This window comes from Stegostoma tigrinum, chromosome 45 (genome assembly GCF_030684315.1).
Source record: "Stegostoma tigrinum isolate sSteTig4 chromosome 45, sSteTig4.hap1, whole genome shotgun sequence".
Classification (NCBI taxonomy): Eukaryota; Metazoa; Chordata; class Chondrichthyes; order Orectolobiformes; family Stegostomatidae; genus Stegostoma; species Stegostoma tigrinum.
In genome coordinates, this window is record NC_081398.1 from 15371189 (window position 1) to 15398519 (window position 27331).

The following is a 27331-nucleotide window of genomic DNA, read 5'->3' on the forward strand; positions in this document are numbered from 1 at the left end:
ATCACAACAACTCACTACATTTGGAAAAAAAAACTCCTTGGGCACAGTCCTCTAATTGAGTCCTCATTGAGGTTTAACATAACTTTCTTGCTTTCTAACCACCTCCCTCTGTTTAGAAAAACCTAGAATCCCATTTTTTTTTTCACAGCCATCTCAAGTCACCCTAAACTGGCTCCCTGTCTCCTTCTCAAGGGCAGTTGGGCATGACCAATTAGAACCGGGCTTGCCAACAGTCTTTTAGATATAGGAAGGATATTATAAGCAGGAGCGGGTTCTGAAGAGATTTATCAGGATGTTGCCGGATAGGAAGGTTTGAATTATAAAGAAAGGCTGGATAGGCCGGGACTTCTTTCACTGAAACATAGGCAGTTGAGAAGTGACTTTATTGAAGTTAATAAAAGAATGAGGGGTATAAATATAATTAGAGTTGTTATCTTTCCCCTAGGATGGGGAGATTTCAAGACTAGGGACACATTCTGAAACTGTGAGGAGAGAGATTTTAAAAAGATATGGGGTCGAATTTTATTACTCAAGAGGGTGGTTTGCGTGTGGAATGAACTTCCCGAGGAAGTGGTGGATGTGGGTACAATTACAACATTTAACAGACATTTAGATAAGTACCTGAACAGGAAAGGTTTGGAGGGATATGGGCCAGGAGCAGGCAAATGGGACTAGTTTGATTTGGGATTATGGTCAACATGGACTTGTTTGTTCGAAGGGTCTGTTTCTGAATTGTATAACTTTATGACTCTGAGAATGAGCAGGAATAAATGCATATAGTTTTTTATGTCAGCTGTCATGATTTAGCTGCAGGCACTACTCATTGGGTCGCTGCACAGAGCTTTTTTTATGTCTCTTCCAACTCTGCCTCAGACATGAAGATAAAACCTTGCCTTCATCAGATGATTTTGACAAATCCCACATTGTACTCAACGCATATTTTCCTTTTACATGTGCTGTCCCTGGATGGCAGGGGAATAATCTTTCGGAGGATCATTGGTCAAGTGTTGCATTTTCAAGAGTCAGTGTTTGTTAGTGCAGGAAATGACACAATTTTTAACAATCTATTCTTTGTGAACTGCTGAAACAGATCTCAGTTTTATCCCAGGTTTTTGTCTTGTACTCATTGGGACATTTGCAAGAACACCAATATAAAGGTGAACACCATGTTGTTCCCATGCAATGTAAAAATGTTGTTTCACCTGTATTGACATTCTTGTAAATTGTCCTGATAAGAGTAAGGTGAAAGACTTTGACAAAACATGCCTTTTTGTGGCAATAATCATGCTCCATATTACCAAGTGATCATTGGTTTATATCATAAATGTGTCAGAAAGCAGGAGTGAAGATCATTTCTTGTTGATTTAGAACAGAAAGCAGGAATTTATAAGCAGCTGACAACCTAAACCATGCATATCAAGTTTTACTTGAGCTCAGTGTTTCCAGCCAAAAATGTTGATAGAGAAAAAGTTAGCTCACAGTTAAACATCAAGCAGAATGCTCAATGAATGTACAGAATTGTGGTATCATATAGTACTGGCAGAGGCCATTTGGCCCATCATGCTTGACTTAGGTAGTGCTACCCAAATAGATCCGCTCCAGCCCATTTCCATGTAAGATTTGTTGTAGTCAAGTATTTTTTGGACTTTCCACACCCCACCCTTTGACAGTTCCTATTGAATCTGCTTCCCTGTTCTCGGAGGCCGTGCATTCTAGATCACACCAACCTCGTCCTTATGTTACCTGTATCCCTTTTCCCAATTGTCTGAAATCTATGCTGTTCTGGTTTCTTGACATTAAATGGTTACAGTCCCAAAGAAGACCATTCAGCCCCCAAGTCTATGCAGGAGCAGGCTGTAAGGCCTATAATACCTGCCCTACCTTCCAACATAATCACCACAAATCCTTTATCTCTTCCCCATACCCCTTAACACCATTACCTTTTCGAAATCTGTGTGTGTTTTTTTTCTTGAATAAGCTCAGTGTTGGGCCTGCACACCTTTCTGTAGTAGAAAATCCTACAGGTTTGCTGGCCCCCAAGTGACGAAATGTTTCTTCATCTTAGGTCAAAATGGCCTACAGTGAATACTGAGATTGTGACCCCTGGTTTTTACCAGGGGTAACATCATCCCTGTGTCCAGCAAATTTTGTCAAAGATTTGTTCTAGTCAAGTGTTTCTACATGCCCCTTTTTGACAGTCCCTATTGAATCTACTTCCACTGCCACCTTAGGCAGTGGATTCCAGATCACAACAGCTTTCTGAATTCAAATGTCGTCTTAATGTTATCTCGGACCCTTCTCCCAATCGCCCCAAATCTTGCCCTTTTGGCCTGTCCAGCCCTGTTAGAATTTGATACGGTTCAATCAGATCCCCTCTCAACCTTCTAAACTCTGGTGAATACAATCCCTCCTCGTACAACAGTCCTGCCATCCCAGGAATCAGTCTGGTGACCCTTTGCTGTTCACCCTCTGTGGCAAGTATGTCTTCTGTTGGTAAGGAGACCAAAATTGCACATTATACGTCAGGTGTGGTTTCACCAAGGTACTGTACAACTGCATGATTCTCATGATTTTGATACATCATTAAATGACCAACCACCACCACCAATCTTAGTTATTCTCAGTCGTCCTGAGCTATTCCATTGCCACTGGGATATTTCTGGTAAATCTTCTCTGCACTGTTTCCAAGGTCCTTGATGTCTTCCCTATCAGCAATGCTCATAATTGCACACAAAACTGTACTTGCTTATGATGACATGAATTAGAAGCAAGAGTAGCCCATTCAGAACCTTGAGTCTATTCTGCCATTCAATAAAACCACATCTGATCTGATTGTAGCTTTAACTTCACATTTCCACCTACCCCAGATCCCCTTCTTCTCCATTGTCAGGCATAAATCGATCTACCTATCTCCTTGAAAATACTCACCAGCAGTCCCTGCCCTTTTCTCTGGGGAAGTCAGTCCCAAAGACTCACTGCTGTCTGAGGGTAAAAATTCTCCTCATCTCTGTCTTGAATGGTGCCCCCCAGTTCTGTAGTTAAGCGAGCATCATACCTCTATATAGTGATTGTAACGAGGCCATCCAGGTAGACCTCATAGAATATGAGTTCCCTCATTGGAGCTGTTAAGGGGAGACAATTGCTTCATAGTATTATCATTGGTCTGCTAATCCAGAGACCCAAACAATATTCTGGGGACCCGGGTTCAAATCCTGCCATGGTAGATAGTGGATTTTAAATTCACGAAACAATGTCTGTATTATAAAGTCAAATTATGACCATGAATCCATGGTGGATTGGCAGAAAAACTCATCTGGTTCACTAATATCCTTTATAGAAGGAAACTGCCATCCTTACCTAGGTCTGGCCTATGTGTGATAGAGCCACAACAAAGTTGACTTTTAACTGCCCTTTGAACTATTAGGGATGGGCAATAAATGCTGCCCAGCTAGTAGCCCCCTCATCTCATGAATGAATAAAATAAAATCTGATCCAATCAGGGAGCCCTGGGTGACAGATAACAACAGGGCTGTCACTGTGAGAACTGGCTGTGAGGGAGCTGGATCAGCATCAAGGACTCTTCATGTTTAAATAAAGGGTGACTTGGTGATGGGATATTGGCCTGTATGGCGATGCTAGAAAAGCATGCTCTTGAAGATATTTGCACGCAACAGTTGTTGTTGAGTTCATAAAATCATAGAATTTCTTCAGTGTGGAACAAGGGCATTTGTCCCATCGATTCCATATTGACACTCCAAAGAACAGCTCACCCATACCCACACCCCAACCTGTCCCTGTAACTCTGCATTTACAATGATTAGCTCATCTAGCCTGCACATCCCCGGATACAGTGAGCAATTTAGCATGGCTAATCAACCTAATCTGTACATCTTTGCATTTATGACATCATGCCATTATTTTGAAAGCTTGACTCATTTGCTTGTACCATCAAACAATGGGCCCAGTGTGTGGAAAGAATGGGGTTTTTTTGGGGAAAATGACCTTAGGTTAGTTTAAAGTAACAAGTAATTCTATTGACAGCTTGCGGACCTATAGCTTTTTTGGTTATTAGGAGCCGAGATTTTCTTGAAACATCAGATACTAATATCTTTCAAGAGTTGTTGGATTTAGTTGAAGAATGTTATGACCTCTAATTCTGAGATTCTATCAGTTTTACTTGGCAATGTGAGAACCAGGGGAATCCGTGTGGAGATTTTTGACTAGCTTAAGTCGATTGATAGAGACATCTGACTTTGGTTTAACCCTTAATGAGATGCTGAGAGACTGTTTGGTATGTGGGATTAATGATGTCATAATACAAAAGCACCAACCAAAAATGAAACTGAGCTGAACTTCAAATAGGCACTAAAACTGGCTTTATCATTTGAAAGTGGACCTTGTGAGTTTCAGGCTGTTCCATTGGAAGTGGACTCCCATACCAGTCTGACTGAGCTTGGGGAACACCACTTGAGTGAAGATTGTTGCATAGCTTCACCCAGGATATATCCTGAACAGAAGGGCTCCAGGTCAGCCCACAGCAAAATCCTAAATCAAAGCTAAGCTTCGGCCAAACGGTTAAAATTTTCTTCAGGATCCAGGCTGGCAAGCCATTGTAAGATGCTGTCAGTACATGGACTTGAGACAACAAAAGACTCCCACAGGACCTAAATTGAGTAAGGTAACTCATGGGCCGGTATCGAAGAGAGTTCATCTGGTTTGGAACATTTAAATTGCTTAGCAACATCCAAATCAGAACCAATAAAAATAAAGGTCTAGTTAAATGGTCACCCAGTTCTAATTGAAGTCTATATTGGCGTGGCCATGAAACAATGAGAATCTATGCCAGGGAACCTCTACATATGAAGGGTACAACTTTATTCTCTTATGAGAAACACCTGGTTCAGTAACCACTGTTTGTAGTAAAAGGCTCAGGCCCAAGCTTGATGGGGTAAAAATTGGCTGAGAAAGATTCACCTAGATTGGCTCAACATTTTTAGATGAGAAAATAGCTGCCTGAGTGAAATCCTAATTAAATACTCAGAGTTTTCAGGAAGATCTAGGCGCTATCACAGGAGCCAAGGCCACCTTGCATGTTGACCAGGAAGCAAATCCACGAATCTGCAAAGCCTGCCTTGTGTCATTTGCTTTATGTGCAAAAGTAGAGGCAGAAATCAGAAGGTTGGAAAGCGAAGGAATCATCAACCAATCCAGTTTGCGCAGCACCCGTTGTATAAATTGTGAAGCCCAGTGGGTGGTTTGCATTTGTGTGTATCTTAAACCAATGGTAAACGGCCTTTTCAGCTGGATAAATACCCAATCTATCTTAAAGAAGATTTATCTGCAAAACTCGCAGGGAAGCTGGACATGAGCCATACATACTTGCAATTGGAGTTAGATGAGGATTTCAAGAAGCATGATACAATTAATACCCATTAAATTAATGATTTGTACCAATGTACGAGACTACCATTTGGGGTGTTGTCAGCCTGTACCATTTTTCAGCAGTTGATGGAGAACATTTTACAAGGTCTACTCCAGGTTGCCATTTACCTAGATGACGTTAATAACAGGGAACATCAAAAAGGAGCACTTAGCGAACTTGGGCATAGTCCTCAGACATTTCTCCCAGACAGGTATATGGCTTAGAAGGGAAACCTGTGTGCTCCAGGCACCCCAAAGGTCCTACTTGGGCTACAGAGTTGACAAGACCGGGTTACACCCATTGGAAGATAAAGTGAGGGTGATCAAAGGTACCCTGGCTGCCACATCTGTACTAGAGTTTAAGTCTTTCCTTGAGCTGATGAATTATTATGGAAAATTCATACATAACCTGGCTTCCATCCGGGCCCCTTTTCAGTAACTCTTAAAAAAGGGTCAGCCTTAGAAATGATTATGTAGCCAAGTGATAGCTTTCACGGAAGTGAAGAAACAACTGCCATCCTCTAAGATGTTGGCCCACTGTGTTCCCAGATGAGATCTGTTATTGGCATGCAGTGCCTCCTTGTACGGCAAGAGGGTAATATTAGTTCATTGGTGGCCCAGTGGAGAGAAAGGAAAGCAATTGCATCTAGGACTTTGGCCAATGCAGAGCATTAATATGCCCAGATAGAGAAGAAGATTAAGTGGTCATATTTGGAGTCAGCAAGTTCCAGCAATACCTGTATGGACATAAATTTGTAATAATAACAGACCACAAACCCATGCTAGGTCTACTTAAAGAGGACAAGCCAGTACCACCTTTAGCTTCAGGCAGTACCAGTGGTGGGCTGTAATACTAAGTGCGTATAATTACAAAGTTTGAATACCATCTGGGAGGCCAAATAACAAAAGCAGATGCATTAAGCTGCCTCCTACTGGCAGAAACACCTGGGGTGGTACAGCCACTTCAAGAAACCATATCTTCTGCACACGCTTCCAGTCATATCTGACAATATCAGATGTTGGATCCAGGAAGATCCAGTCCTGGCAAAACTGAAACAATCGGTGGTGATGGAGGAATCCAAAGGGCCATCGTAACTAAAATTGAAACATTTTTGGACGTGGAGAGACCAGATCAGAGGAGAAAATGGCATTTGTTAAGGAGAGCGAGAGTGATTACCCCAAACAAAAGTTGCTGCTAGATACTTGCTGAACTATACCAAGGTCATCCAGGGGCTTCCAAAATAAAGATGTTGGTAAGAAGTTATGTTTGGCAGCCAGGATTGGATGCAGACGTAGCCATGTTGGTGGGCCGTGCCCAGAGTACAAGCAAGGACAAAACTTACTGCCAGCAGCTCCTCTATACTCCTGTGAGTTGCTGAATAAACCCTGAATTCAGTTACATATTGACTTTGCAGTCCTTTCATGGGCTCAATGTTCTTCGTCACTGTGGATGTCCACTGAAAATGGTTGAACATGCATAGGGTTCATTTATCAAACACAGGGAGGGTGATAGGAAAAATGCACACTTTTTTTGTAATACACGGGCTCTCAGAATTGTTGGTCGCAGATAATGAATCCTCGTCTATCAGCAGAAATTTTGTGTGTTTCTTAAACTTGAGTGGTATTCCGCATACAAGGACAGTTTCATATTATCCATCATCCAATGGTCTGGCAGAAAGAACAGTCCAAAATTTGAAGACAGGCTTAAAGAAACACCCTTTAGCTTCACTCAGTGCCAACACCTGGCCCAGCTCCTATTTGATTGTAGGACCACCCCTCATGCAGCAGTAGGGATAACTCCAGCAGGGACACTGATGGGGAGAAGACTCTGCAGCAGGTTAAATCTGATCTTCCTGGTTGTTTTGGAACAGTGGGGGGAAGGGGGTGGGAGGTGGTCGTGAGGGTGTTAACTGGCATCAGGGAATACCAGGGACTCAAGACTCCCCTAAGCAAGAGAGTTTACTTCAGAGGATGAAGTTTGGTGTAGGAACCATGGCAATGGCCCTGTTTCGATAAGAGGCATGGTCAATGTGAGGTTAGGTCTGGGGTGTATAAGGTTCAGATAGGTTCAATGATCCTGAGCAAGCACAATGATCATATGAAAGCTGCAAACTCGCAAATGGTGTGGGATCAAAACGTGCCTGGCTCCTTGACAACCTTTCCGACTGTTCTGGAACCCATGGGTTCTCCCTTTCTATCAAACATTGAAGATACCGTGGAACCTGAGATGGACAGGGCAGATGTCACTGCTTCAACGCCTTTGCCACCTGAAGAAGAGAATGATTTTTTTTGTGAGACGTTCTGGGTACAAAAGGTGAGCTACTGTGCATTACATGCTGCCTGTATCCGAGGCAGAGTTGGTGCTAAAACGCTCCAGAATGAGCTACAAAATAAAGAACCGACCTATGTCCGCGGACTCGGAGTTGGGGGATATAGTGAGTGTACTGAGGTCAGCCAGGTGGAGCTCTTAGAATGTGAGTTTCCTGATTGGGGCTGTTAATCTAGGTCAATCAGGGAGCCCTGGCCGACAGATAAGAACAGAACTGTCAGAGACCCTGTTCACTCTGAGAGCTGGCTTTGAGGGAGCTGGATCAGTGTCAAGGATTCTCCACATGTAAATAAAGGGTGACTTGGTAACAGGACACCGGCCACTGTGGAGTTATTTCACTTTAGATCAGGGTCTCCAAACTGTGGGTTGCAAACCAAAATGGAGTCAGGATGGGTAAAGGTTCAGGAAGAACTCCCCTTTCCACAAACAAGTTGGATGCCAAGGCCAAATTAATGGTTTATAACAGGTTTGGCATAACCCCCTTGCTTTTGGACTCAGTGTCATGATTTATGAAGCCAGCAGCTCTATTGGCTTTTTTGTCGATTGACCATCTTCAAGGATTTGTGTGAATATACCCGTATTCACACCACCCCTTCCCCCACCCATACCCTAGTGCCACCCACACCCTTGTACATGTTTATATTAACTTTTCTGTCTTCAATGTGTCACTCTACACTTCTAGTCTCAAAAATAGTGGTTTCTCCTGCTTTCTGTCCCCTTTGTAAATCCCATTTTCATGCTATCAACCATTCTTCTAATTCCGCTGGCCTTCACTTAGCTAAAATGACCTTTGTTGTATTTGTTCCAAAAGTCCATACACACAACATCACCCACAGTATTCTGAACACTAATTTACATATCTGTGACGACAAACTCATAAGTCCATCTCATAAGTTCAACAGTGAAGCACTGGATATTCTGGCTTACTGTGATAAGAGACTCACTTGTGTTACTTAAATTCAACACCAAATCGAACAGGAACAATGCATCATTAGTAGATATTTGAAGTATTGTCCAGCTTTACAATATTCGAGTTAGGAGTTCACCAAATGTTGATAACTAAGTAAGTGGGATAAAGCATTCTCATAATAGATAAATGACTCTTGACATCAGCCTAGCCAGCTTTGAAGCCTGAGTCAAAATTGATAAATCAGTTGGCCTCCCAACAAATTAGCAGTTGGTCAGTTACATATTAGTGCCCTAGTAGAATAGTTTCTTCATCCTTTGCCCTGATCACCATATATTCTGAAGTTAAAAAATAAATTTTTCAGCTGGTTTGTTATCAAAGTCCTTTGAAGTCAGGCCAGGGCCTACCTAGAATTAGAGGAAGAGAGATTTCTCTTTGTCCTCTGCCCTGAGTAGGATCCCAATCTCTTCCAACAAGCTAAGGCTCCACTGAGTACCTCAGAGAGTGCCTTTGCTCAGGGTAGTCCTGGTGATGAATGTCTGAGGCTGTCCGTTGCCAGCAGGCACACGGAGATGGGGCTTGGCTTATCTACGTTTTATTCACAATTGCTCAGTTTCCTTTTCTGTTGCGTTATTTGAAGATGATAAGTTTTATTTGGAACCCCAATCCCATGCCCTGACACCACCCCCCCGGATCTTTTATCATATTATTATTGCCTACAAGAATGGGATACTTGTCAAGTGACTGTGGCAACGTATTGAGGCGTGCAAGCCTGAAGCCTTAATCTACAGGCCACTGAGGAGCACCATTGACCCTATGATGCAAATGGCTGCCCAGGGTCAGTGAGGAGTTTTCTTCTTTTTTTGATTTTTGATCGTTTATGAAAAAAGCTTTTCTTTCAAATGTTTATTGGTAATGTGCATCTCTAACATGGATCCAAAATACTTCGACAGTCCCTGGGAAGAGAGGCCAAGAGCGAACAGAAACTAAAACATTATTAAGGGCCAGAATGACAAACATTGACTTTTGAAATATTTTTGAGTGGGTTCAAGGGAAAAATATCCAAGATTTCAAAAATTCCAAGATTTCATATTTGTGAGAAGAAAAATCTTGATGTGAGTGAATTCTTGAGAAAATGCACATGAAGTCGGTTGACCTTCTTGTCAATCCAGTTTTCTCTTTTTTTTGTGTTTGTGGGGTGCGGGCGGGAGGGGTGGAATGTGAACTTTGTTCTTTTTGAATTGTCTAACTTTTTTTATTCTCTCTCTTGCTCAAATTGACTTTAAAACAGAAGTGTCTTGCCTTGTGTGTTTTGATGCTTGTCTTTTTTTTTCTTATGTAAAGAACAAATTGAATCATCTTCTTAGGTTTTTTGTGCAATCAATTCTTGACTGTATCTTTTTTTTAAAAAAAGAACAAATGATTGAGAAAAAAAGCACAAAATGTTGTTTTTTGAAATCTCTTTTTCTCTCCTCCCGTTTTTTTCTGGTCCTAGGTCCACTCACAAAAAAATCAGATGATAACGACGCATTTGGCAGTCTTGAAGATGAAGGTATTTTTTTCCAATGCATGTTAACAATTCCCTCCCACCCCAACCCCACGACCCTCTTTCGAATTTTTTCTTTTTTTTTAGAAAAAAACAAAATAAAATCTTTTATTTCCAAAGCTTCTTCCTTTTTTTTAACATCTTCGAAACTTTTTGCACTCTCTTACAATGTGCTTTTTTGTTCTTTTCAGTAGTTTTTTTTTGTGTGCATATATATATGTATATATATATAAAAATACGGTTGTTTTCATGTTCTGTAAGCTTTTGAGAGCGGCGTTTTGCAAGAAAATTGTTCCTTTTAAAATTTTGTAAGAACAAAATGCAGAAATTAAATTGCTTGATGGTTGAACCTGGTCTGCCGTCTTGCTCCCAAGACCTGTTTGATGAACTGTTTTTGGTGATAGTGGTTATATAATCATTGTTTGTCCTTTTGTTTTGTTTTGAGTGTGCATTTGGGTGTGAGTGTGTATGTTGTATGCATGTGTGTCTCACCTTCGGGTGTATTGATGAAAAGTATTGGTTGTTAAGTGACTAGAGCTCACGGTGGGTTTCGACCATTCCTTCTCCTCCTATCACTCCTGATCATTGTCGTCTGCGACTAAGCTCTGAAACTGCACAGTGGTTAACACTGCTCCCTCACAATGCCAGGGACCTGGATTCAATTCCACCCTCTGGCGACTGTGTGGGTTGTACATTCTCTGTCTCTGCCTGGGTTTTCTCCAGGTGTCCCAGATACCTCCCATGGTCCAAAAATGTGTGGGTTAGGCGGATTTGCCATGGGAAATGCAGGGTAGGTCTGTGTATGCTCTTCTGAGAATTGGCATGGACTTGGTGGGCCACTTGGTCTGCTTCCACACTGTAAGGATTCTATGATTCCATGATACATGTCCATCTGTAACCCAGACATTAGATGGTGTGAGGATCTGACATGTCGGTGGCTCTGGACTCTAATTCAGTGGTTTTGACTGCCATTTGCAGCTTTGGGAAGACATCTCTTCAGTCACACGGAGATGTTTTGTGCCTTGGCCCCAGTGAGCACTCCTCCCAACCGTTAGCATCTTTGCTGCACTCCATGTGCTGAAGTGGGGAGCTGCCAGATCTTGCTTGAACTCCAGGTGCTGGCCTGTAACAGAATCACACTGGCATTCTGGCATAGAAGGCGGCCACTTGGGACCAGTTGCCCTATTGTTCCTCTGAAACAGGCCCTGATGTGACTCCAGCTGTTCCCAGGTCACAGGTTGCATGGTTTGCTGGGGGCTTCAAAGGGCATCTGAGGCAGTGACTGTAAACCTGGATTAAAACAGCATGAAACGTCATCAGTCTGATTCCAGATTACTGCTCCTAATCGCTCCAGATCTCTGCTTGAGATCACTCCATTGTGAGTCACCACATTTCATACCTGATCACCCCAGATCTCTATTGCTGATTGCTTCACATCCATATTACCCTTTGCTGCAGATTTATGCTCCTGCTCACTCTGGATCTGTGCTCCAGAACTCTGCTGTTGACCGCTACAGATCTGTGATCCTCTCCACTCTGACTACTCCATATTTTGCTTCTTGCCATGCTTGATCTCTGTCTGAACATGGCACCATAGATCTGGATACCTTGTAGAGGAGAAGAGTCGTACAAGATTTGAAAAATTAACTCTGTCTTTTTCTCCATGGTCATTACCAAACCTGCTGAACTTCTCCAGCACTTTGTTTTATTCTAGACTGCTGTTCCTATTCACTCCACATCTATGTTTTCCATCTCTTGGTCCTCTGTCCCAAAACATTCGTGATCTCTATTCTTGACCATTTCAGGTCTGCATTTCTGTTCAGTCCCGATCTCTGATCTCTGATCCTGATCACTCAACCCTCTTTGTTCCTGACCATACCATCTGTTTTCAAACCTACTCAGGGCCTCTGTATCTGCCCTCTCAGGTCTGTTCCTGATCATCCTGGATCTCTGCCCTCAGTATCTCCAAATCTTTGTGGCACTTCACTCCAGATCTGTTGTTGATCACTCTCAAACCACTGATTCTGGCTGACTATCTACTAATCGATGTAGGAGGGCAATTTATGGTCCAATCATAATCTCTCCGAACCCTGGAATCTGCCCAATTGAAAGTTGTCTTTGTGTAGAAATTAAGGAGACTTGGTGACCTCAGCTGTCAGCTTGTAGCTTTAACAACTGTCGAAGATGGAACTGGTCCCTTGTTCCGAAGAAGCAGAATCTGGTGAGTGGGACCCAATTAGTCTCAATTGCTAACATTGTCATTAAGCTGTGACTGCTCATTCTGGCTCCATCTGTTTATGATTCTGTCTACATCCCACTCCCAGTGTTCACTCTGCTCCTGCCTCCTGCTCCAGAGGATGGTTGATGTCTCCACCTTCCAGTTGCAGTGATCCATTACCTTTCCATGCTTTTTTTGATTTGTCAATGCTTGAGTAGCTGGACGAGCACCATTACTTGCCCAATCTTGATCTCTTCTAGTAGTTGATCCAAGCCTCCAGGTTTAACCTGAAAATGAAAAAAAATGCTGAAAATCACAGTCGATCAGGCAGCATCTGTGGAGAGAGAGAGCAGACTGAAGCTCCATGCATAGATAACTCTTCATCAGAGTCTTCATCTGCTTTCTCTCCATGGATGCGACCTGATCTGCTGTGATTTGCAGCAGTTTTTTTCAGTACAGATTCCAGCATCTGCGGTGATCTGCTCCTCCAGTATTGTCCAACACAAGTCTCTATTATTGACAACTCCTGATCTCAATTAATGGCCAATCAACATCTTTTTCCATGCCCAATTTCATACAAACAGTCAAAATAGGAGCATGTTCTGCCAATCAGCCCCTTAAGCCTGTTTGACTGAATGTGTCATCCAATATAGATCTTTGTTACTGAGCTCTTTGTTCTTGATATCTATAACTGGATAGTATATATCCTGCTTGTCAACTCCTGAACGCTATTTCAGATCCATTGCTTGGGTAGCCGAGCTCCATGTTTTCCACTCCCTTGCTCACTATTTGAGGAGTTCCAAAAGTTCACAACCCTCTGAGAGAAGAAATTCCTCCTCACCTTAGTCTCAAATTGATGCCCTTTACTTCTGAGACTGTCAGAACTTCTTATACAAAAAATATGGTAGCAGTTTAGGGACTCTTTTCCACAAATGGCAACATACGCTGGATCAGTCATTAAATTTAAATCTGAGGTAGATACATATTTGTTGAGCAAATATATGAAGAGATATGGGCCAAAGGAATATGGATTTAGAACACAAATCAACTATGATCTCATTGAATGGTGGAACATGTTCAAAGAGCTGAAGGGCCTACTCCTGTTCCTATGGTCCTAAATGGGATTTTGCAACAATTGATGACAGTTTCATGGTCACTATTCAACTCTTAATTCCAGATTTTCCATATGAATTCAAATTCCACCTTGGCAGGATTGAAAGCTGGGACTCCAGAATATGATCTTACCTGGGTTAAAAGTTTAACTATAATTCCATGAGACAATTGCCTCTCCATTATGAATGCCCTGTTCTTGTCATCTAGAGCTGTAGGGGCAAAATTCTGGGGGATATTAAATGCTGAGCTAGATGGGTAGATTCTTGATCAGTTGGAAAATCCAGACCCAAAACGTTAACTCTGATTTTTTCTTCACAGACCTGCTGAGCTTTTTCACCAACTTCTGTTTTTGTGTTATGACAGGAAATGAGGCCAGCATCCTTATAAAATCATGAAGGGCACAGAGAAGATGACTAGCAAAGCTACTTTGCCTAAAGTAGGGAAGTTCAAATCTAGAGGCATATTTTTAAGATGAGAGGAGAATGATTTAAAAGGGTCCTGAGGGTCCATTTCTTCACACAGAGGGTGGTTCGTATGTGGAATGAACTGCCAGAGCAAGTTCATGATGTAGATACAGTTGCATCATTTAAGAGACATTTAGAGAAGTACATGAATAGGAAGGGTTTAGAGGGATATGGGCCAAATGCAGGCAATTCCTGTACTCAGTGCACTGACCAATAAAGGCAAGCATGCCAAATGCATTCTTCACTATCCTATCTACCTGCAACTCCACTTTTAAGGAACTATGAACCTGCACTCCGAGGTCTCACTGTTCAGCATTCCCCAGGGCCTTACCTAAAAGTGTTTAAGACCTGCCATGATTTGCCTTTCCAAATGCAGCACCTCACATTTTTCTAAATTAAACTCCATCTGCCAGATCTCGAGATCTAATATCATCCGCTGTACAGTGAGGTAGCCTCCTTTGCTGTCCTCTACACCTCCAATTTTGGTGTCATCTGCAAACTTACTAACCATGCCTCTTGTGTCCACATCCAAATCATTTATATAAATGACAATAAGCAGTGGACCCAGCACTGATGCCTGCGGCACACCGCTGGTCACATGTCTTCAGTCTGGAAAGCAAAACCTCCACCACCACCACTACCACCACTTCTATTTTTGAGTCAGTTCTATATCCAAATAGTTAGTTTCCCCTGTGTTCCATGTAATCTAACCTTGCTAACCAGTCTACCATGAGGAACCTTGTTGAACACCTTATTGAAGTACATATAGATAATTTCTACTGCTCTGCCCTCAATCCTCTTTGTTATTTCTTCAAAAAACTCAATCAAGTTTCCCATGCAGAAAGCTGTGTTGACTATCCTTAATCAGTTGTTGCCTTTCCAAACCAAAGGGTCTGTTTCCATGTTGTATGATTCTCAACCCATTCCTGGTTCTTCCGGATGACCACTGCCCACTCTGTTACTGTGCAGATCTCCATGGGGGATCACCCCAGATCTGTCTTCCCAGCCTATCTCGGTCCTTCAGCCTGATACTTGCTACATATGATTTCCGTTCATGCCTCTGTTCCTGATCCCTACAGACCTCTGTGATAGGGCTTTGGTTTCTGCTCACTCTAGGTCTTGTCTTTTGAGCCCATTCCCTGATCACAGTGGATCCTGATACCTAATCACTCCCAATCTTGATTCCTGATCATTCTGGATGCTAATTTCTGATCGTTCAGGATCCAAATTCCTAACCACACTGGATCCCATTCCTCACTGTAGATCTTGGTTCCTGGTTTCTCAGATCTCAGTTCCTAGTGTCTCCACATCTCAGTTTCTGGCCATTTCAAGATCTCAGCTCCTAATCACTCTGGATCTTAGTTTCAAATCACTGTAGATCTTTGTTCCTGATCCTTGTTGCTCCACCTCTGATGCTAATGGCTTCTGATCTCAGTTCCTGATCGCAGATTATGGTGCCAGCTCTGCTCCCCAGCTGCTCCAGGTCTTTGTTGCCACCTCCATGGATCGCGCCTCCTCATTTGAATCGTGGCTGCTTTGCATCTGTTCGCATTGCAGTACTGGGCTTTCCAGATCACGGTTCTAGAATGTTACAAATCTCCACTACTCCAACTGTTGTAGGACACTTAAAATCCTGTTCATCTGTCGCAGCTCCTCTGCCAATGAAATCCTCATTACTGCTCTGAAATGTTAATTTCAATAACTGATTTTCCATCTCCTACCTGAAAGGTGCAGGACCTCATCCAAACACTCACTTGCACAAGCCTCACTTGCCCAGCACCCCTATACTTAATGGCCTGTTTGACTTGCTGATCTGGGGGAACACTGTGACTTAACAGTTCTTTGCATTGTGTACAATTTCCTCCACATCCTCATTAGACAGCTTTCTAATCTCCCAACCATTGCCCACATCTGAGACCTCTGCACTCCTCCAGTTGTTTTCCTGACCCACACCAGCCAGTTGATTCCTGTTTCATTCTGTGCCTCTCCAGGTATCTCATTGTGGTCACTCTACATTGTTTGCTCTCCTCCATGTTAGTTGCCTCCCCCAGTCACTGTCCTGTGCTCTGAAATTGGTCAGGCTAGACCTCTGTTGCTGACTGCACCTCAGTTCCTTTAAATTAATCCTTTCTCATTTTCTGCTCAATACTGTCTAGTACCATTCCCCATTGATCTCCAGATCTCCAAAATCCATTGATCATTGTTGATCCCTGTTAGTGACTATGTTAGATCCTGTGTACTGACCAATTTAGATCCTTGTCATCGATCAATCTAGATGGCTGTTACTTCCTTGACTAGATCTCTCACACTGACTATTCTGGATCTCATCATTGTCCATTCTGGATCACCTGAATTACTGACCATTCTAGATCTCCAATACCATCCAATATGGATCATCTAAATTATCCTCTATTCTGCATTCCCATCATGGTCTATTCAAGATTCCCAAATTACTGACCGTTCTAGATACCTATCACAATCCATTCTAGTTCACTGATACATGTCAGTCTGGGTACGTATTGGTGGCCATCCTAGATTCCCATCACTGCCCTTTCCAGATCATCCAAATTACCATCATTTTAAATCCCCAAATCAATGACCATTCTAGATCTCTAAATTATCATTCTAGATCCCAATCACTATCCATTCTAGACCACACGACTCTAGATCACTATCACTGTAAATTCTAGATCCCCACATTTCTGTCCATTGTAAATCATTAATACAGATCAGTCTGGGTATGCATTGATGGCCATTCTAGATCCCCATCAATGCTCATTGTGGATACAGGACATTCTTTGCACAAATTGATGACCATTCTAGATCCCCATCATTGTCCATTCTAGATTGCCACTGCTTGTCATTAAAATCTCATTAGTCCAATTCCCTCATACTACTCCTCAAGTGTTTGTCTGATTTTCATTTGAAGTTGTTCATTGTTTTCACTTCCAACCTCAGTTCAGTTGGCTGAGAGTTCTGCATCATTTCCACTGGCTGCAGAAAAACACTCCTGCTTTTCTTCATGCCCCTTATCTAAACCCCTCATTATCTCATATACCTTGATCAAATCTTCCTTTGGTCTTCTTCACTTTGATGAGAATAAGCTCAGTTTATTGAACACAACCTCATTGCTAAAACCTCCCTCATTCCTGGAACCATTCTGGGAAATATCCTCTGCACTCTCTCTCAGGTATTCACATTCTTCCTATAGTATGGAAATTGGACACAAGGCTCTAGTTAGGGTGTAACCAGCACTTTTTGCTTATTCTCCTAGCCTATTGGGAGTCTGTCAAGTATTTTCCTAAGATCTGAAATGTCTATCGACAACATATGTCACATTTTCCTCATATCACTTTATCAAGAAGCTTGTCAAATAAATTAAAAGCAATCAGCTTGCTATTAGTCCATGCTGGCTTCCCTTTCTGAAACCCCACCCCTCACTGACTTTAAACTGATTGGACAATAGTTGTGAGGAGTGTTAGTACTCCCTTCCTGACATAATGATGTCACATTTGCCACAAATCCTTTGACATCTTGCCCACCTCTAGAGAAATGCTGGAAGATTATGGCTAGCCCTTCATCTATCTTCAGTCTATCTCCAAGAGCAATCTGGGATGTAAGCTGAGGACTAGGGGACTTAAAACCTGGAGTAACGTCTGCTTCTTCAGTACATTCTGTTTCTCAGTTTTTGACTCCTATATTACACCTTACATCTCTGCCTCTACAAATAATTTATCAGCATCCTTGTGTTTAGTACAAAGTTTTCTTTCAGTATTTTAGTCCTGCCCTGTGCCTCGATATATGTATTAACTCACTTTGACCCTAATGGGACTGTCCCGAGCCTTAGAAACAGAGGAAGTAGGAGCAGAGGCCACTCAATCCATTGAGCCTGATGTACCATCCAAGAGATTATTTCTGAATTTTTACTTCAGTGTCATTTTCCTGCCTGATATCTATATGCCCTGATAGGTTTAAAGTCTGGAAACCTATTGATCTTTGTCTGTAATGAACCTACTCAATGATTGAAGCTTCACAGCGGTCTTATGTAGAGAATTCTAAAAACTCATTGCTCTCTGAGTGAAGAAATCCCTCCTTATCTCTTCCCTCAATGGTTGACCCCTTATTTTGAGATTTATCTGCTGGTTCTACACTACTCCCCCACTCCCAAAGCCAGAGGGAAAAACAATCCCATTCTCCTTAATCTCTCCTCATAGGATAAACCCACCACCTAATCCTGGGTTTCACTACCTGCTTGGCTGCTTACTCACCGATAGGCAATTCCTGAAGTTCCATTGACGTTGATTTTCATCCTGTTCTCTGTTTTTCTTTTACCGACTTCATTTTTCTCTTTCTCTTGTATTTGGGTTTCACATGAGTATGACATTCCTCATGTAAACTTTTATATCTTATCCTCTGTCTCCCTCGTCATCCACCAAATTTTTGATTCCCCTGCTATATCCTTGCTGGAACATGCCTAACCTGTAACAAACCTTACCTATCCAATGACATGTGGGCATGGTAGCATAGTAGTAATGTTACATAATTGGTAAAGCAATGCTCCAGTTCATTCTAGACACCCACTGTGGAGTGATCATCCCTCCCATCATCGACCATTCTAGTTCCACTCGACAATTCAACATCTCTAACAGATCTCTACCAATTTAGGATCCATTTCAGATCTCTTCTCCAAGGCTACCCTGCACTGCTGTTTGCTGCCCACTGCCGATCCTGATCTGGCTTCCCAACTGTGCTCCTGACTACCTCTCTCGGCAGCTGCTTTACTTTCCTTCCCTTTTTTAAGATTAAATTCTAGCCGTTCACAACATTCCTGAAGCCTTGATTCCATTAGTGTATTTATTACCCCAGATCATAATTTCCTAGTTTACTCTGGGACACTCCAGACCACTATTCCAGACCGGTTGCCCTTCTCTTTGCAACCCTTTGTCCTTATCCTATACCTGCTGATCTGAAAAAAACCTTCACGGAGGAACAGATCTGTGGGTTCCGGAAATCTGAAATGAAAGCACTCGTGGCTGGGAGTAACGCTTTTCTGCCTGGCAGTGCCTGAGTAATGCTTTCAGGCTGATGCAAGATCAACCCCTCTCACATTTTTTTTCTCCCTGAATGCCATCCTCATAAGGTTCCAGATCTCTGCTTGCACCTCATTCCCAAGCAGAACCATTTCTGATCCTGTTTCTGACAGGTACAGCTTTACATTTATAATATTGTTCCCAAGCCTGTTACTAGCCAGTCTAGTTCCTGTCCTTTGTTCCAGCTATCTCTCAATCTGCTCTGGCCACTGCAGCTTTCTCTTCCTGATCAAAAACAAAGTTGCTGTAAAAGCTCAGCAGGTCTGGCAGCATCTGTGGAGGAGAAAACAGAGTTAACGTTTTGGGTCCAGTGACCGTTCCTCAGAACTGATGGTGGCTGGGAAAACGTCAGTTTATATGCAGGAAATAGGGAGGTGGGTGGGGAGGGAGTAAACAATAGGATAGAACCCAAAGACAGAGAAAGACAGTTGGACAGACAAAGGAGTTGCTAACGTTCGGGCTGGGAGGGTGAATAGTTGTTAATGGGGACTGTTAATGACTAACAACAGGGGGTGTGGAATGGCAGCCTGTATGGGAACATAGCCTGTTCTGTGGGTTGAGAGGCTGGGACATGGAGGAGTTTATGCCCTAAAATGATTGAACTCGATATTGAGTCCGGAGGGTTGTAGGGTCCCCGAGTGGAAAATGAGGCGTTGTTCCTCCAGCTTGCGCTGGGCTTCACTGGAACACTGTAGCAAGCCGGAGACACAGATGTTGGCCAGGGAGCAGGGTGGTGCATTGAAGCGGCAGGCAACTGGTAGTTCAGGGTCTTTTTTGGGAGCAGAACATAGATGTTCTGTGAAGCAGTCGCCAAGTCGATGCTTCATTTCCCCAATGTAGAGGAGACCACATTCTGAGCAATGAATGCAGTAGACTAGATTCTTGGAAGTGCAGGTGAAGTGTTGCTTCACCTGGAAGGTATATTTGGGCCCTTGGATACTGGGGAGGGAGGAGGTAAATGGGCAGGTGTTGCACCTGCACCGGTTACAGGGGAAGGTGCCGTAGGGCTGTGAGGAGGTGTTGGGGATGAAGGAAGTATGGACCAGGGTGTCCTGGAGGAAATGGTCCCTGCAGAAGGCAGACAAGGGAGGGGAGATGAATATGTGTCTAGTGGTGGCATCTTGCTGGAGGTGGCAGAAATGGCGTCTGATGATCTACTGGATGTGGATGCTGGTGGGATGGTTAGCGAGGATAAGGGGAACCCTATCGCTGTTGCTGGAGGGAAGAGAAGGGGTGAGGGCAGGAGTGCAGGAGATGGGTCAGACCCAATTGAGGGCCCTGTCAACAACGGAGCTGGGGAATCCTCGTTTGAGGAAGAATGTGGACATTTCGGAGGCTCCCTTGTTGAAGTTGGCCTCATCTGAACATATGTGACAAAGACGGAGGAACTGAGAGAATGGGATGGAGTGAGGTGTGAGGATGTATAGTCCTGGTAGCTATGGGAGTTGGTGGGTTTATAATGGATATTAGTGGCCAGTCTGTCCCCAGAAATGGAAGGAAAGGGAGGAGTCAGAGATAGACCAGGTGAAAGTGAGGGCAGGGTGGAAATTGGAGGCAAAATTGAGGAAGTTTTCCAGGGAAGGAGAGGAAAGCAGCACTGATGACATCATCGATGTATCGGAGATGTATCTTCCTGATCTCTCCAGATCTGTTCTCAATTACTTTAGATCTCTCTTCCTGATAACTTCATATCTCCATTCTAGATTATGCCAGATCTCTGTTCCTGATCAGATATCTGCTCCTGATTAAGCGAGATCTCAGTTGTTACCTCCTTATATCTATTTCAAAATATTCGTGATCTCCATTGCAGATTGCTCCAGGTTACCATTCCATATCCATTCCAGATCTTTGTTCCTGATCTCTGTTCCTGAGCACCCCAATCCCACTTGCCTGGCTGCTTCAGATCTGTGTCTCATTCCTAATTCAGTGACCTGTTTTTCATAATATTCCCAGAACTCCAGAACTGTATTTTTCACTCCATTACTAACCACTCCAGAACTGTGTTACCAAGCTTGTAGCTGGAACTATCGCAGGTCATAGTTCCAAGTTGCTGTTCATCCCTCCGTTCCATAGTTCTGTTCTTTGCATTTATCCATACACAATGCTGGCTTCTGATCTGTTAGCACCAGAAAGGAAAACAGTAGGATCCCTCCTGTGGTATCCAGGGACAGTAATTACCCACAATCACCCTCAGTAACATAGTTTAGCTACTCAAGATCACCATGTGAGTTTACAAACACAGATGCCAGGTAAGCAGCAGGAGTAGACCACTCGGCCCCTCAACCCCTTGTTCTCGCCCCAGCGTTCAGTAAGATCATGGCTTATCCAGCCCTTTCACCGCTTATTTAACAAGAAACTCTCCATCCCAGCCTTAAAAATAAAACAAGGATCTGTTTCCACTTCTTTTCAAGGAACAGTTCCAAAAATTCACCACGCTCTGTGAGAATAAAACTCCTTCTTATTTCTGTTTTAAACAGCGCCATCTGATTTTTTCGCAATGGCCTCTGGCCCCTAGTCCTAGATTCTCCCACAGAGGAAACATCCTTCCCTACTGCACATAAAAGCAAAGTGCCACATATGCTGGATATCTGATATTAAAAAAACCTCAGGGAATGCTGGAGAAACTCAGCAAGTCTGGGCAGCATCTGTGGACAGAGAAACAGAGTTAATGTTTCAAGCCCATTGACCCTGCTCTCTCCACGTCTGTGTGTTGAAACCTCTCCAAATCTTTAAAATATTTCAACAGCGTTGCCTCTTATGCTTCTAAACTCCTATACGTCCAAGCCCAGGCTGCCCACCCTTTCCTTATGAGGCAACTCCCTCCATTCCAGATACTCTAGAATATTCTGAGGTGCTGACAAGCACTATGTAAATGCAGGGCTCTCTTTACCTACCTAATCCATTTGGCCCAGCTTTCTGCTTTCCTTGGATATTTTGGTGGATTAGAAACATAGAAGCGTAGAAAATATGTGTAGGGTTAGGACATCTGGCCCTTTTGAGGCTGCACCATCATTCAATGTCATCATGGCTTTTCTTCATTTATTCATGGGATGAGGGCGTTGCCGGCCAGGCCCAGCATTTATTGCCCATTCCTAATTTCTCAGAGGACAGTTAAGAGTCAACCACATTGCTTTGGGTCTGGAGTCACATGTAGGCCAGACCAGGTAAGGACGATAGTTTCCTTCCCTAAAGGGCATTAATGAACCAGATGGGTTTTTCCCCAACAATTGACACTGGATTCATGGTCATCATTCGACTCTTAATTCCAGATATTTAATGAATTCAAATTCCACCATCTGCCTTGGTGGGATTTGAATCCAGGTCCCCAGACATTGCCTGGGTCTCTGGATTAACATTCCACCGATAATACCACTAGACCATCGCCTCTCCCTTTTTTAAAATGCTCATGCAATTTCAAATCCAACTCCCACTTTCTCTCCATACCTCTTGATCCCTTTAGCCACAAGGGCCATTTCCAGCCCCGTCTTGAATGTATCTGATGGACTGGCCCCAACAGCTTTCTGTGGTAAAGAATTCCACAGGCTCACAACTGTCTAAAGGAATTCTTCCTCATCTCAGTCCTGAATGGCTTACCATTTATTCTTAGACTATGACTCCCAGTTCTGGACTGTCCCAGCATTGGGAACATTCTTCTTGCATCTAGCCTGTCTAGCCTCATCAGCATTTTATATGTTACTATAATAATCTGCCTTCCTCTTTTGCCAGATTAGAATCACATTTCAGACAGACTGATATTCCAGATTGTATGGATGTTGGTGAATGGTTCACGCATGGTAGCATTTCCAGTGACAAGGATTTATTGTCTTAATGTTTCTTCTATAGCTATGATGAGCAGAAACACCTTAGACTAGTGGTGCTGAAGTAGAAGGTGCATGTACATTAGACAGATGTAGATACGTTGTTACTGACCATCAAATAAGGTATTCAGTGTCGGATGCCTTCACCATATTACTACTGATAGTCTGGATCTCAAATATAAGAACAATGAAGTCAATGTGCACAAGTGAAAAGGGCAGGAGTAGGCCATTTGGTCCCTCAGACCTGCTCTGCCATTCAGTGAAAATTTGGCTCACCTGGTTGTGGCCTTAACTATACTTCTCTGGCCTATTTGCCCCGTTCCCCTGCATAACCTTTGATGTAAGGTCCGTTTAACTCACCCTAGAATGTACATATGGCCCCAGCTTCGACTACTCTTAAGGAGAAGAGAATTCCAAAGATTAGGTTCTCTACAGTGTGGAAACGGGCCCTTTGGCTCAACAAGTCCACACCACCCTTTGGAACATCCCACCCAGACACATCCCCCTATAACACACATACCCCTGTACACTACGGGCAACTTAGCATGGCCAATACACCTAGCCTGCACATCTTTGGACAGTGGGAGGAAACCGGAGCACCCTGAGGAAACCCACGCAGACACGGGAAGAATGTGCAAACTCCACACAGACAGTTACCCAAGGCTAGAATTGAACCCGGGTCCCTGGCGCTGTGAGGCTGCAGTGCTAACCACTGAGCCACCATGCCGCCGTATAACACTTCCTTTGAGAGCATACGATCCTGTTCATCTTGGCCTTAAATGAGAGATCCCTTGATATAAACTGTGGCACTCTCCATTTCCTTGGTACCCTGGGGAACAGGGGCTGATAGGGGATGGTGGAGGGGTGGCGGGGGGCGGGGTAGGTGGAGAACAGGAGAGTGATGGGGGAGTAGTGGAAACAACCTCTTCACTTCTATCGTGTGAAGTTCCCTCAGAATCTTCTTCAAAAACAAATTGCTGCAGATGCAGAAAATCTGGAAGAAACACAGAGAATGCTGGAGAAACTCAGCAGATCTGGCAGCATCCATGATAAGAGGCAGACAGAGTCAATGTTTCGAATCTGGTATGACTTGTCTTGTACACTGCCCTATCAAATTTGTCCAGGACTGGTACAGCAGGGAATTAGGTACAGTGTAAAGCTCTTTCTATACTTCCCCATCAAACATATCCGAGACAGGGGCAACATTGGGTTAGATACAGAATAAAGTGCCCTCTACAGTGTCCTCATCAAACACTTCCAGGACAGAAACGGCCGGGCGGCACACTGGTTCAGTGCTTAGCATTGCTGCCTCACAGCGTTGGGTGACTGGAGTTGCACATTCTCCCCATGTCTGCATAGGTTTTTGCCAGGTGCTCTAGCTTGCTCCCACAGTCAAAAATCTGCAGGTAAGGGTGGATTGGCCGTGCTAAATTGCCGTGTAGTGTCCAGAGCTGTGCAGGCTTGGTAGATTAGCTATGGTAAATGTGGGTTACAGGGATGGAGTAGGGAATTAGGTCTGGGTGGGATGCTGTTCAGAGTGTCAGCACAGGTACAATGATTCTAATGGACTCTTCCTACACTGTAAGAATTCTACGATAATAGAATCCCTACAGTGTAGAAATAGGCCCTTCGGCCTAACAGGTCCACACTAACCCTCCCAAGAGCATCCCGCTCAGACCCACCTTCCTACGCTTTCCTTGTAACCCTGCATTTCCCAAGGCTAACGCATCTAATCTAAACATCCCTGGACAATACGGCCAATTTAGTTCTGGGAAGAAACCAGCGCACCCAGTGGAAACCCAAACAGACACAGGGAGAATGCGTAAAGAAACAAAGAAACAAAGAAACCTACAGCCCAGGAACAGGCCCTTCGGCCCTCCAAGCCTGCACCGATCAAGATCCTCTGTCTAACCTGTCAACTATTTTCTAACGGTCTGTGTCCATTTGCTCCCCGCCCATCCATGTACCTGTCCAAATATCTTAAAAGACGCTAACGTGTCTGCGTCTACCACCTCCGCTGGCAACGCGTTCCAGGTGCCCACCACCCTCTGTGTAAAGAACTTTCCACACATATCTCCCTTAAACTTTCCTCCTCTCACTTTGAACTCATGACCCCTGGTAATTGAGTCCCCCACTCTGGGAAAAAGCTTTTTGCTATCCACCCTGTCTATTCCCCTCATGATTTTGTAGACCTCAATCAGGTCCCCACTCAATCTCCATCTTTCTAATGAAAATAATCCTAATCTATTCAATCTCTCTTCATAGCTAGCACCCTCCATACCAGGCAACATCCTTGTGAACCTCCTCTGCACCCTCTCCAAAGCATCCACATGCTTTTGGTAATGTGGCATCCAGAACTGTACACAGTACTCCAAATGTGGCCGAACCAAAGTCCTATGCAACTGCAACATGACCTGCCAACTCTTGTACTCAATACCCCGCCCAATGAAGGAAAGCATGCCTTATGCCTTCTTGACCACCCTATTGACTCCACTAAACTCCACTATTGTCCAAGGGCAGAATCAAACCCGGATCTTTGACACAGTGGGGCGACAGTGCTAACCACTGAGCCACTGCGCTGCCCAAGTAACCATTGTTAGGCAGGCCAGCATCTATCCCTCTAACCACCCTTGTGAAGGTGTGTGGCTTGCTGAGCTAGTTCAGGGCCAACCACTTGCTCTAGGCCAGTGAGGATCAGTTTAGATTTTAGTAAAGGAGGACATAGGGATTGATTAAGAGGGGGAAAATAGAATAATAGAGTAAGCTTCCAGGGAACATACAGAAATTGCAGCATTCTTGCTTGGCACAAAAATAAAAAAAACGTAATGACAGGGACAGCATAGGGATAGACAAAAAATAAAACTCCGTCGACTCTTTTAAAATGAAATAAAAACTCTGTTTACCTTATCCCCATCAAACACTCCAAGGGCCGGTATACAAAGTGGTTAGATACAGTGCAGACTTCACTGGAGACTGTATCTATTAAACAGTCCAGGGGCAATTATGACACAGGGTTAGATAGTGGGTAAAGCTTTCTCTGCACTGTCCCACAGTTCATGGTCATTATAGAGCTCAGGATTCGAAGGGCTGATTCTTTATCGTCTCCTGTTTACCACCTGCACAATCTGATGGATGATGGAGTCTCTCCACATGTGAGATTAATGTGTCCTTGTAATTATATCTCTGTTCCATTTACTTAAATTGTCAGACAAAAGTCTTACTGACGTCCTGGCAATAAACAGATTATGTTCTATTGAGCTCTGAGCTGTAGGAACAGCTGAGTCAGCCCCAGGCAGTCGCCCCCACTGGTTGTGGTGATGGTCAAGTGATAGAGTGGTCCCAGTAAAAAAGCAGCCCTCCCCAGCACTCTCCATACAGCTGATAGCCCAAGGCCTGTGGGAATTGGATTACTTCCTGCCACCATTACAGTAACTTGCACTTTGCTTGGGGCTGCCTGTGGTTCCCAGTGAAACGTCTGTGCATTTTACTGAATGATTCTGAACATGTTGAAGAGGAACTAAAGTATTCAATGGAATGCATTCATTTTGAACCTTCAGAGGAGGTTGTTGTTAAGCTATGTAAAAGCAGCAGTATTGAGAGAGTTTGACTGTATTTTAATTGATTTGACACCCATCTGCCACCTTCAACACTTGCCCCATCACTGGCACTCAATAGCAGCAGTATGTCCTACCTACAAGATGCACCGCAGAAATTCATCAAAGCTTCTCAGACAGCCCCTTCCAAACCCATGACCACTTCCACACAGAAGGATAAGAGCAGAGATATGTGAGAACACTAACCCCTCTGCGTTCACCTCCAAGCAACTCCCCATCCTAACTTCGAAATATATTGCTGTTCCTCAAGTATGGTTGAGTCAACATCCTGGACTTGCCCGTCAAGAGCATTGTGGAACAACCTACACTACATGGACTGCAGCAGTTCAAGATGGTAGTTCACCACCAACATTCCCAGGGCAACAAAGGGTGGGCATGCAGCGACGCCCACATTCCATGAGCAAAAAGAGCAAAAGCAAATTTTCTGACAGGGCAGCGCCCCCTCCCTACTGGCACCAGGTGTGTTTAACTTGGATCATTCATTCAGCTACTGCAGATTATGTCGTCGGTGCTGTGCTCGCTGAATTCCCAGTGATACCCCATGCAACTCTCACTGGACTTCTGCATTCTTATGAGATTTATATCCCTTTTCCCTTCACTTCTGAGGAAACTGATTCGTTGCTGGCTGTTAAAATTATATTGAATTATGCAATGAAAGAGAAATGGCACTTTCAGCTCATCTGTTAAATGCTGGTATCCTACTCCACACAAACCTCTTCCGAACCTAACCTGTTACATTCTTCCCATATCAGAATATCCTCCTATTCCTTTCTTCTTTGTGTAATTACCCAGTTCCCCCTTCATTCTCCTC

The 27331-nt window shown here is 43.6% G+C and overlaps 1 protein-coding gene across 7 annotated transcripts in view; it reads left to right on the forward strand.

The window, feature by feature from the left end:
- The window catches only part of LOC125448620 (neuroligin-1-like), a 404881-nt gene that overhangs the window by 230547 nt on the left and 147003 nt on the right, over nucleotides 1-27331 (forward strand). For 5 of the 7 annotated variants that reach the window (XM_048524028.2, XM_048524026.2, XM_048524029.2 and 2 more), the window contains one exon: nucleotides 10153-10209. The exons of the other annotated variants lie outside the window; for them this stretch is intronic. In XM_048524028.2, coding sequence (XP_048379985.1) covers nucleotides 10153-10209 — 57 coding nt within the window. The remainder of the gene's footprint in view (nucleotides 1-10152; nucleotides 10210-27331) is intronic. 7 annotated transcript variants of the gene reach the window in all.